General features: G+C 44.6%; 1 protein-coding gene across 1 annotated transcript in view; it reads left to right on the plus strand.

The window, feature by feature from the left end:
* FAT3 (FAT atypical cadherin 3) overlaps nt 1–13,064 on the plus strand; it is a 704,031-nt gene that overhangs the window by 489,473 nt on the left and 201,494 nt on the right. The window contains 1 exon segment of the mRNA XM_021102333.1: nt 5,745–5,806. Within this exon segment, the coding sequence (XP_020957992.1) occupies nt 5,745–5,806 (62 nt within the window).

A 13,064-nucleotide genomic window follows, 5' to 3' on the forward strand; every position in this document is an offset into this window, starting at 1 on the left:
TTCCTCATGGACAAACCTGATGGCAGTATTCATTCCAACCCCTCTTCCTGCCAGATTCCTAAACTCATTCATTTAATCATTCATTCAGACTTTTTGTTGTTGTTTTGGTTTGGTTATTTGTTGTTGTTGTTTGCTTTTTAGGGCTGTACCTGCAGTATATGGAAGTTCCCAGGCTAGGGGTCGAATCAGAGCTGCCGCTGCTGAACTACACCACAGCCACAGCGAAATCAGATCCGAGCCTTGTCTGCAGCCTACACCACAGCTCATGTCAGTACTGGATCCTTAGCCCACTGAGTGAGGCCAGGAGTCCAACCCATATCCTCATGGATGCTAGTCAAGTTTGTAACCCACTAAGCATGATGGGAACTCCCTCATTCAATTAAGTATTTTTTAATTGTCTTTTTATTGAAGTATAGTTGCTGTTCAATTTTATAGAAGTTCAGGTATACAATATAGTGATTCTCAAGAAGTATTGGGAGTTGCCATCATGGTGCAGTGGTTAACGAATCCGACTAGGAACCATGAGGTTGTGGGTTTGATCCCTGGCCTTGCTCAGTGGGTTAAGGATCCGGCGTTGCCTGAGCTGTGGTGTAGGTTGCAGACACGGCTCGGATCCCGTGTTGCTGTGGCTCTGGCGTAGGCCAGTGGCTACAGCTCTGATTCGACCTCTGGCCTGGGAACCTCCATATGCTGCAGGTGCAGCCTTGGAAAAGGCAAAAAAAAAAAAAAAAAGAAAAAAAATTTTGTAAGGTTTTACTTAATTTGTAGTCATAAAATACTGCCTATATTTCCCATGTCGTATAGTAGAGCCTTATAGTTTGTTTTCTACCAAAGAGTCGCCTACCCCTGTATTACCCTCCCCCTTCCCTCTCCCCACTGGTAACCACTGCTTTGTTCTCTGTACCTGCGAGTCTGCTTCTTTTTTGTGATTTTCACTTTAGATTCCACATAGGGGTGATACTGTGCAGTATTAGTCTTTCTCTGTCTGACTTATCTCACTTAGTCATTCAGTCATTTAAGTATTCTTACAGGTCTGTCTCCTCCAAACATAAAAGACTTGTTAAAATCTAAAAAAAGCCGAATTTAAGATTCCCCCACTGATTTTGAAAGAGCTTTACTGATATATACTTTACTTGCAATAACCATCACCTTTTAAAGTATACCATTCAGTAGTTTTCAGAATACTTACAGCACTGTACAACTCACCACAGTCTATACTTTGAGAGCATTTTCATCAGCCCCTGAAGAAACCCTGTACCCTCAGAAGCCGCACCTTGTCTCTTTCCGCACCTCCATCCCACTTCCTGTGGATTTTCACTTTTGACTTAGATTTTGTTCTCTGCCTCTGACTTTCGATCCGTGGGAATACAGGTGATAGAAATCCAGAGAACTGAGACGTGCAGAGGTTTCCTTGTCTTTCCTCCAGGAACTAGAACGGCTTGGCTTTCTCACAGCTCCAGATTCACTGTTGTGTGTGAGTCCTTTCAGACTTTTCAGGAAGCCTGCCTGGCTTGGCTGATAAATATGTGAAAAGCATGTCCTGGGGACAGTGTGCAAATGGAAGGGAGCCTCGCTGCTCTTCCACCTCCACGTGGGCATTGTGAAAAGAAGTGGCTTTCCTGAAGAATAGCCCTCGGGATAATCAGAGAGGAAGCTGACCTCTTTCCTGTGCATTGTCACACCGCAAGGGGCCGTGGCTGCATGACCCTGGCGGGGAGACCTGAAATGACATGAGAACCCACAGGGGGACAGAGGGCAAAAGGGCTCCTGGTCTTTTGTGCCTGGAAGAGCAGCAGGAAAATAAGAGCAGAAGCTGACAGCCCTTTCACACGTTTATAGCCTCCATATAACAAGTATTTTTCATTCGCATGGTGACCTCTAACAGAAAATGCCCCCTGAAGAGGGGGCAAGGGCCCTGAAAGCCTCCTGCTCCCTTTCGAGAACACAGTTACTTCTCACTTGGAAAGAGCCTCTGTGACAGATGACCTTGTGGGACAGCATGGCCTGAAAGTGAAGACATCCCATTTGTGTGTCAGACGTTCCCTGGCGAGACGTGCTGACCCTGAGTAGATGTGACTCAGAGAGCAGGCTCCTCTTTATTCCTCCTTTATCACCTCGTCCGCCAGTGCATTCACACATCTCCATCTCGCCCTTGATCGCCATCGTGTGCACGCATGCGCGCGCGCGCACACACACACACACACACACACACACACACGCACAGCCCAAAGTCTGATCTGAATACCATCGCCGCTCAGTGTGTTTCATTCTTTGATGGGCAGAAAAATTTGTGTCAATAAAAGTCATAGGAGTTCCCGTTGTGGCTCAGTGGTTAGCAAATCCGACTAGGAACCATGAGGTTGTGGGTTCGATCCCTGGCCTTGCTCAGTGGGTTAAGGGTCCGGCATTGCCGTGAGCTGTGGTATAGGTTGCAGATGTGGCTCCGATCCCGCGTTGCTGTGGCTCTGGTGTAGGCTGGTGGCCACAGTTCCTATTCGACCCCTAGCCTGGGAACCTCCATATGCCGCAGGAATGGCCCTAGAAAAGGCAAAAATAAAAAATAAAAAAAATAATAGAACTTCCATATGACCCTGCAATCCCACTCTTGGGCATCTATCCGGACAAAGCTCTACTTAAAAGAGACACATGCACCCGCATGTTCATTGCAGCACTATTCACAATAGCCAGGACGTGGAAACAACCCAAATGTCCATCGACAGATGACTGGATTCGGAAGATGTGGTATATATACACAATGGAATACTACTCAGCCATAAAAAAGGATGACATAATGCCATTTGCAGCAACATGGATGGAACTAGAGAATCTCATCCTGAGTGAAATGAGCCAGAAAAACAAAGACAAATACCATATGATATCACTTATAACTGGAATCTAATATCCAGCACAAATGAACATCTCCTCAGAAAAGAAAATCATGGACTTGGAGAAGAGACTTGCGGTTGCCTGATGGGAGGGGGAGGGAGTGGGAGGGATCGGGAGCTTGGGCTTATCAGACACAACTTCGAATAGATTTACAAGGAGATCCTGCTGAATAGCATTGAGAACTATGTCTAGATACTCATGTTGCAACAGAAGAAAGGGTGGGGGAAAAACTGTAATTGCAATGTATACATGTAAGGATAACCTGACCCCCTTGCTATACAGTGGGAAAATAAAAAAAAATAAAAATAAAAAAATAAAAGTCATAGTGAGATTCAACATGAGACAATGGAATTGCAGAAGACCCTCTCTTAGAATCAGAAGACAATTTCCAGGACTTACCCTGAGAGAGTCAGGTGGGGGCTACTCAGGATCTATGGTTTCTGAGCTTCCCAAGAGGTTCTGATGGGCAGCTGGGGAAGGGAAGTTGCCGATTCTCTCCCCTGAAAGTCTTAATAGCAGTCCTCTCTCCGTCACCTCTAACGTCTTTATATCCGGAGATGCCCAGAACGGTGCCATTTGCGGAGAGGAACTCAGAAAGTGGTTCTAAATGAAAAACTAAGGCACGCGCCCTCCCCCCACCCACAGATGCTCTCCCCACACACAACAATACCTTCCTAAACAAACACATGCCAAGTCTGTCTGTGGCAAAACAGAAGGTTAGAATATGAGTCATCCATCTCTTCTAAAGCTACTTCTGTTAACTGATTACTAAAAATGTTGTTTATATTAGGCCAGGGGCTTAGGTGGGTGCTCAGGCTTCTGAAGCCAAAGGCAGGCACCCAAAAGTCACTCTGTCAACCTCTCTCATGGGAAAATACAGACGTGTAAGCAAAAGATTGCAGTAAAGGGCAAGAGATGATACCATGGTGGGGTATACTCCTTCTGTTGGAATATATCAGCTGGACCTCTAACCCTGGGAGAGAGAGTTCCCCTCTCTAACATCCGAGCTAAATTTGAAAAATCTGTGGATGAAGCAGTAAGGTGGGGCACATTCCAGAAACTGTAGCAGGAAGAGGGGGACCTTTTCTTGGGCTTGGCGTGGGCTCTTGTCTAACACTCAGAAGTGAATTATCCGAGGAGATACACTTGCTGACAAGGCAACAGACTTAATTGGGAAGGGGTGCCCAGGTGGAGGGCAGCAGAGTAAGGGAACCCAGGAGAACTGCTCTGCTGTGTGGCTTGCAGTCTCAGGTTTTATGGGAATGGGGTTGGTTCCCAGGTTGTCTCTGGTCAATCATCTTGCTTGGCCCATATTTGGTCTGACTCAGGGTCCTTCCTGGTGCCAGGTACCTCTCTCAGCCATGATGGATTCCAGCACCAAGGGTTCTGGGAGTTTGGTCTCCTCTCTCCTGTTGGCCCCTCCCGAATTCTCCCAGTTAGTTTTGGGGCAGAAGCATGTTCCTTATTGGAGCCTCTTGTGGTGAGACAACTCATGCAAGCAGTTATTATTGTGCCTGGCCAGGGTGGGTACTGTCAGTCAGTGATTCCTTGATAGACGTGTTCGTGGGAAGACAGATCTCCGTGCAATGGAACATAGGTTCCCCCCCCTCCATGGGGAGTGTGGACAGATGTGAGTGGTGGCGGGGAGTGGGGTCAGCTCGTAAACAGCTATGCTGTCCCCCGTGGGATTTTAGTTGGAAGGCCATGTAGCCTTTTCTTGGATTTCTCTAAAATCATGTACTTCTACCTACCACCTCTGTGTAGAACAAAATCACGAGTGCCTCAGCAGATCTCGATAAAATACCTTTTCCATATTTCATGTACCTCAGCATAGTTGGGAGTGAGCCTTTCAAGCCGTTTCTCTTTTCTTTCCTCTCCATCAGCTTGTGCCCCATCCAGTCTCTTGTCTTCAGGGACATTGTAGAATCAAGAAATGAAACACGGGAGTTCCCTGGTGGTTCAGCTGGTTAAGGATCCAGCAGTGTTACTGCTGTGGTGCCAGGAACTTCCACATGCCACAGTGTGGCCAAAGGAAATTTTTTGATAAAAATTAAAAAAAGAAAAAAAGAAATGGGAGGTAAATTTGACACCCTAATTGCCATTTGACAATGACCATAATAAAACCCGCAAAGGACAAATTGGTGCAATAAGCTGGGTGGCCTGGAAGGTTTCGTCTCCTCCTTCCCTTTTGTTCTCCTTCCCTTTTCTTTGTTTTTAAACTCAAAGGAGTGATTCATTTATGAGAAATGCCATTCAGAGAAAAGATAGGTATTTCCCACGTGGAGCTGATTTTATGTAAAGATATAAACAAGTAAAACAAAGTAAGGTCTTCTATGTATGATGTATTCAATTTGAGGTATTAATTATATGTACAAGTCGTTGTTATAGAAATAACCTTCTTTGCCAAGTGTCACCTAAAACTCATAGAAGGATAAACAAAGTTAAATAAGAAAGTGCCATTTCATAGCCTGAATCTAATCCCATCAACCACCTATTAATTGTTCAAGAAGTCTAAAATCTTTAATGAGGTTCCTGCCTTAGAATTTCAGTCATATGCAAACGAATCATTGAAATTCCTCCTTATCAGAAAAAAACAACAGTTCTTTAGGGAGGTTTTCCATCCCCAAAGTGATTATACCTCAAACTGTGCTAAGCAGAAGCCAGAAACAGAGTTTTCAGGTTTTCTCTGTAAATTTTACGTTGTTCCAAGACCAACCCTGAGACCATCCGCGTGCCACCGAGGATTGGCGAGTTACTGTTCCCGCCGTTTGCTTCTCCTGTAACTGGACTTGTTTCCCACATGCGGCGAGCTGCTTGCCCCAGATATTTAAAAGTCAAATATTCTCATTTCCACACAGGTCTGATTACAACAACTTCACGGAAACTGGATCGAGAACAGCAGGCAGAGCATTTTCTGGAGGTAAGTGCCTGGAGGGAGGCGGCATTCATCACCCTGACTTTCCCTCAACTGCTTTCACCTTCCACAGGAGCGCGAACCTGAACGTATGTGAACAGTGGGTTGCAAAATGAAGCTATTTCTCTCGGGCAGATGGGTGGTGGAGTTGGAGCTTTTTGCGGGTTCCTCTGAATACACTCTTGTGCCTGGAGAGTAGATGGCGGGGCCTTTGCCTTTCCTGAAAGCGAGCAGATGTATCATCTCTGCCTTGACTTGCGGCCCCCTTGTCGATAATCGGAAAAGAAAATTCAGGAGCAGAGCCCTGTGAGCCATCCTGGCCTCGGAGGTAAAAAAGAGAGAGCCAAACGCTGCAGTTAAAGCAAAGTCCATCTTTGCTGAAGAAGTGTGCTGCTCTGCTCCTCGTTTCTTTTCTGGGGAGACGGCGGAGCAAGAGAAAGCTGCCAGGTGATTCACTGCGGGAGAGGGCTGTTTCTGAAACCATAAAACGTGCTCCTATAATTCATTAAGACAGAAACAGCAGCAATACACACTATAAGAGGAGGGGAAAAAAACCTCCATAAGGCACGGGATGAGAAAATAGATGTGAAAGAGGCTTATGGAACATTCTTTCCCTACATATCGAGTATCTTTATTGGGAAGCTTGAAGCCAGGGTAGTACCTATGATGCTGTGATTTATAGTGTGACAGTCTGATATGGACTGGATGACGGTGCTGAGAAGGTAGAGCTTTGTTATATTGTGTTCATGCTGCTAAAATGATCTGTTAGATCCAAGAGCCACTCACTAGAATCCACAGGTCCTACACACACACACCCCCTCCAGTTTCTTCGGATCTTCTTTTTTTTTTTGTCTTTTTGTCTTTTGGGGGCCGCACCTGAGGCATATAGAGGTTCCCAGGCCAGGGGTCAAATCGGAGCTGTAGCTGCCGGCCTACAACACAGCCACAGAAGCAACGCAGGATCCAAGCTGCGTCTGCGACCTACACCATGGCTCATGGCAATGCTGGATCCTTAACCCACTGAGTGAGGCCGCATCCTCATAGATACTAGTCGGCTTCATTAACCTCTGAGCCACGACGGAAACTCCCTGATCTTCTCCTTTAAGGCCGTTCACCAGGAATGATTTATTTAAACAACACTGGACTGGGTATCCGTGCCTTGGGTTCTGAGCCTTCCCTGTCATGATTAGCTTGGAGCCTTGGAAGCTGTTTAATTGCCCTGGGCCTCGGTTTCCCCTCCTGTAAAATGTGGCAAATAATTGCTATTCCATATACCTCAAAGGACCACTATTAGGATCAAACCTGATGTTTTATATCAAAGCATTCTTAAAACTCTTACAGCATTACACATAATAAAGATTATTATTATATTCCAGCCCTGTTTTAGTCCTTTTAAAGCATTGCTATCTATCATCATATAAAGATGAAAGACTGCAGGCTGCCAAAAAATAATTATTATAATTCTTTTTTTCCAATCATCCTAGTGGGCTACAGCACATACCGGGTCCAGAATCAGAATTCTCTTGCCAGAATAATAACACCTCATATTATATTCATGGGCTCCTTTCCTTTGTGGCAGAGTCCCGGCCTCCTGGAGAGACGATGTTCTCAGCTAGTTGAACCCATTACCTCCCAGCAGGGAAAAGGGAGGGTTTCTCATTAGCTGGGGAATCTGCCTGAGATCACTTACTGCTTTGTCCCCGGAAAGGTGGTGTCCAGGGGGGATGGAGAAGGCTTCTGGGTGCAGAGCGGGGGAGAGGCTGCAGAGTGTAACTCGAAAGATAGAAGAGTGGTTTTTCCAGGCACTTGAATTCACCTCCCCAAACTAATCTTTAGCAGCTTTCACATCCTTAACAGACCTACATGAATGCTAACTGACCAAACATGTTTGGGCCTTTGGATTATCACAGGTACTCAGTAAAAGTGTAGTTGGAATCGTCATGGTTTTAATTATTACCATATGGTGTCACAAGACCTGACCTCTTCCTAAGGATTCGGCTTCATCGCCACACTCCAAGACAGACAGTAGCTCCAGGCTGCTGCCAGGCAGAATTACCCACAGGCAGCAACCCCTGGGCTCTGCCAGTCTCCCCGGGGGAACTGTGCTATGTCCCAGGGATGCAGGAAGGTCAGGAAGGATGGGGAGACAATGATCGATGAAGAGATGCCATCACTTCCGACACAGGCTCTTGGAGGCCACTCAAAGAAGGTTCCAGGATAGTGCCTAAAAGCGAGGAGGTGGAAGGCGACGTTCAGCCGATTGGTTAGGAGGGCCTCTTTGAGGAGGTGATATTAGGTGACATGAAGCCAAGATTCTGTTGGAGAAATAGAACCAAGGCCAGTATGATTAAGGGTATAAAGGTTAGAGGGCAGTAGGGCTGGTGGATCAAGTTGGAGAAAGCAAACAGGGTTGCAGTAAGGATTCTTGAGTTTTCTCCTAAGTGTTGTAGAAAACCATTGCGGGGGCAGGGAGGGGGGCTGATGGGATTGGCAGGGTGAGAGATGGCTGGACGCTTTGCTGGGCAGAGATGGGCTGGGGAAGGGCTTCAGTAGCAGGGAGGCCAGGACTGGGAACAGGGGTCAGGTGGGGGCTAATACAGGGACCCAGGTGAGAGATGATGGTGATTTAGATGAAAGTCTAATAAAAATCCCATCATGATTCTGGCTAGCACACAACAGATGGTTTTCCGAAGTTTCCCGAATAGAGATTTAAGAACCTGCAGGTCATCTGAATTACGCTAACTTGCCCTCCAGTTCTGCCCACCTGCCAGGATTCTCCATCATAGGTGCTCTTTCCTTTGGTAAACTATCCTGCTAAAGTTTTCAAAAAGCAGTTGAATCTCTATCTCCTTCTCTCTTTCACTCTGTCTCTCTTCTTCTTTTTCTCTCATACACATTCTTGCTCTCACTCTCTAATTTGTACAAATCTCAGCTGCATTGTTGTATACACACACACACACACACATATACATATTCCTGTGGACACTTGAATGACATTCATTTCTTTTTTTTTCTGAATGGATCAAAAATATTGTTTTAACTCAGCCCTCCAAAAAAAAAAAAAAAAAGGTGAGTAAAGTAATATCATTCAGAATGCAGAATAGAGTTCTCTGCTATACACACATTTTTGTAACTGCTGATACATTATGAGAGTTGTGACTGCTGGGTGTGGGTAATTAACCTCCTGGAGAGCCTCTAATTACCAAGATAACCCTATAGTCCTCTTAAACTCATATTAACCTTCTGGCTCAAATTCATATCTCTCCTTCCCAATAAAATAAAATGGACTCTTCTTGAGCAGATCCATTTAGAAGCCAACCTGGCAGGTACACTTCTGAATAGGTAACCAGGAGGACATGAATGATTTGTTTACAGTTTGCTGTCCCCAGGATAGAAGGCACTTTAACTGTATACTGCTGCTATTCTGCCTGTACATTAATTTTAGATATTTAGCTTGACTTTGTATGTGCTGTAAGGGTTTTGGAGTTTGTAGAACATTTGCCTTAAATCTGTGACTATAAGAAGAGATTGTCATTATCAGAATCTAAGGGGCTTGCTGAAGAAACAAGAGCAGCAAAGGGCTACAGGAAAATTCACAAGTACAGCTTGCACTTCTCTGATGAATTCTAAGTGTTGCCTCTTGCCTCATTTGGAAATCTGTTATGTGAAAATATTGGCCTGATCTTCTCTCCCTACCATGAAATGCAAAATATGAAATTTTTAGCTCATTTATTCAAAGTCATATACATTCCTTGATAGGCAGTTATGATTGCAGTGGAGGGAGAAGGCTAATTCCAGCAAATAGATGCACAAAGTTGAAAATGGATGCATAAACTATGGAGTGAATTAACATTTTAGCTTAGCAGTTGTGACTTTAGCTGTGATCACCTCATTATCAGAGAAGGCAGCTACGAAGTAAGGAAATAAATGCACTAATTCTTTCTTATATTATAATCACTTGTATAGACTATTTCCTGACCAACCAGGTTTAAACTACTTGCTGGCATGAAACTTGATTTATTTATTGAGATAGTGGATGGAAGTGGTGTGGGGAAGCATTCAGGCAGGCCTGGGATTATATATGGGAAGAGAGCTTAGACAGGCGACTAAACCTCTTTGAACCCCCCTTTCCCTCATCTGTAAAGTGGGGATAATGGTTTCTAACATGGGGTTGGTGTAAAGAGCATATGAAATTGTTACCGAATCCAAGCGCATACTGCTCACTGCAAAACAGGCCACTGAATTGAAAGGGGACCAGTCATTAGAGCAAGGAATAGTGACTGCATTCAGAAAGCCGGAAGACCAAGAAGATGGTGGATGAGTGTCCCAAAGAACCATTGTACCGGAGTTAGAATTCAGGCTTCTTTTACACTAGTAGGGGAGGGGTGTGGTTGGTTGTTGCAAACTTCCTGGAGTTGGAATCCTTTGCTCTTGTAGCTGTCCTCGTAGCTCTTGTAGCTGTCCTCGTAGATCAGGTCACTCAGGTCACCATGTTCCTGTAATTCTCCAACAAGACAAATGTTACTCTCTGTTCTGCAACTTTCTGTCTCTATATGAATGGGAAAGTGTTACACCGGTAAAGGTCACAGCCTTGAGAATGGGCTGTCGTGTCTATTTCCGGCTGTAGACAACATTCTTAGTTTGTAGCAAAAGCAATAAAATACAAAGGTTAAAGTAAAACAGATCTAATATGGAGTCGGATTTGTTCTTTCCTATGACAAAATAACAGGTTGTGTCCAGGATGATGTCTGTTGGACAGTGTGTTCCAGGAACAGTGGCGGGTGTTGTCAGCACCAACTGTCTTCCTCATGTCTCTATTCCGAGCATCTAGTTCAGTATCTGAGAAACGGGGGAGGGAGGCGGGGCTTCTATAAATGGCGTGTGAATGAATGATTACTCTAAGAGACCTTTATTTTGCCCCTAGATGTGATGGCGGCATTGGGTATTAGTGCATGGGAAAGTGCAAAGGCTTGGAGACAGAAAGAATGGAATATCTGCCTCTTTCCATCTGCTTTGCCAGATTAACTCTCATCCTCCATTTCCTCATTTGTAAAGTGGGATTGCTAATCCCTGCTTCATCAATGAACGACACAGAGGGCCTGGCAGGTACAGATACTGTTAAACCATTGTTTGTCCCTCCCTCTTTCCCTTCCCTGCTCTCTTTGTCCTCAACAAACACCCTGTCAGTTCCCTTTCTTTTTCAGGACTGGCCCCAGTGTTTGAATAGCTTATAGCAGTTTGATTATTCTTAAAAGATATACCCACTTAAATAATCCTATAGTCCCTGCCTAATTATGTGTGAATCTTTATCTTGCTTGCTAAAAGAATATGATTTTGCTTCTCTTTTCATCTTGAAATGCTTCTCTGTTCAGGGCTGGATGGTTCTGATAAGTTTCCTGAAGAGAACAGAGTATTTTATTTGCAAATCAAAAAAGATGACAAGGCCCAGTAACCAGTATAAAGACATACGATGAGAAATTACATTGTCTGTGTGGGTATAACTTGAAGTAGCCTAGAGAATGTGGTGAGATTTTTATAGCGCAGTTGGTATAAATAACAAAACACATTACAGAGGAATATGCTAGATCTATAGGAATGTAAATTATTTAGTATCTGTGTCTTTTAGCATACTCATCCATCGTCCTCTGTAAGGTGCATCTCCTGTGACTATTTTTTCTTCCTGTCTGAAATTCTCATCCCTTTTTATAGTTTTATTTTCTGAGGGGAAAAAAAAATATTGCTCTTCGGTAAGTTTTTATAACATCTCCTCTTGCCTTAGGATGCAAATTGATTTCTTTAGTGAGTGTGCATCCTTAGTGGTTTCTTCCTTTGGTAAGCATCTGCTTTTGAGATGGTGGTAATTTCTGATGGTGAAAAGTTGCAGGTCTATTTCAGCCCATTAAGCTGTCCCTATTTTGATCCATTTAACTCCAAGTGAAATGGAAGTTTCTCTCCTTAGGCTTTTTTCTTTTTTTTGCCATCCTCAAAAAAAAAAAAAAAACTTTGCAGGAAGTACCAATAGGCCTCCCCCCAAAAAAAAGAGATGAGTATCTATACACAAAAGCAACACCTGTAGCAAGCACAGGCCTCTGCTGGAGAGTTGGTGGTGACTTCTATATTCTAGAGCTCCCAAGAGAGCCCCAGAACCCTCTCTCCCCATGCTCTACTTCTAGAACTGTGCTTTCTCTAGTCTTAGTTAATGCTAGGCCTGGTGTTGGGCTAGGTACCAAGGTTCTGTTATTAGAGTCAATAGGTTTTTCCCACTGGAGGTTTGTTTCTTTGCCTTTCATGCCAAGGTCTGTTTGAGACCACCCTGCTGATTTTTCATGAGCTACTACAGTGAACAGCTGTCTTGGAATCAAGGGGCTGTTTTTCATTCATATCATCCAAACTTCTTCTTGCCCATTATATAGATGCAGAAACTGAGACCTAGAAAAGAAAAGATTTGGATTGAGGTCACACAGTCACTTCACAGTGGTGTTTAGTATAGGTCTTCCTCTTTTTATAGAACAGAGATGACCCTAGACATCCATCATCACAAGAGAGCATGGCAGATTGAATCATCTTTTCCCACTCTTGTTTTCTAAGAGATTTACTCAAGGCTCAGCTCCGCCCACCCTCAAGGATCAGCATGTACATGTAGGCAATGAGGAAGTCTTCTCTTACACTCTGGCTGTCCTTTCACCGCCCCTGCACTGCTTGCTTCTCAGAGTAGTAGGGCCAGGGTTGAATAGGCACTTGCTCTGCTGCTGGGCCTCTCACTGGGCTCCAGGACAAAGTCCATCTGAGAGGACGCTGTGCCCCTGTTCTGAGTGTCAGCACAGACTCTAGTGGAACAGTGACTGTACACCACGTGTTATGGGCTTGATTGCAGCCCCTTAAAATTCCCCTTAACATCCATATGTTGAAGCCCTAACCCCAGGACCTCAAAGTATGACTCTAATTGGAGTCTCTAAAGAGGTAATTCAATTAAAAGGAGGCCATTTGGGTGAGCCCTAATCCAGTATGAATGATATCTTTACAAGAAGAGGAATGTTGGACACAGACACTCAGAGGGAAGACTGTGGGAAGGCACTGGGAGAGGACAGCCATCCACAAGCCAAGGAGAGAGGCCTCAGAAGAAACCCACCCTGCTGACACCTTCACCTCAGACTCCTAGTCTCTGGAACTGGCAGAACATAAATTTCTGTTGTTCAGGCCACTCTGTCTGTGGTCCTCTTGATGACTGTCCTAGCTGACTAACACAGCAGCCCAGACTTCACTT

Source organism: Sus scrofa, chromosome 9 (genome assembly GCF_000003025.6).
Source record: "Sus scrofa isolate TJ Tabasco breed Duroc chromosome 9, Sscrofa11.1, whole genome shotgun sequence".
NCBI classification, from domain to species: domain Eukaryota; kingdom Metazoa; phylum Chordata; class Mammalia; order Artiodactyla; family Suidae; genus Sus; species Sus scrofa.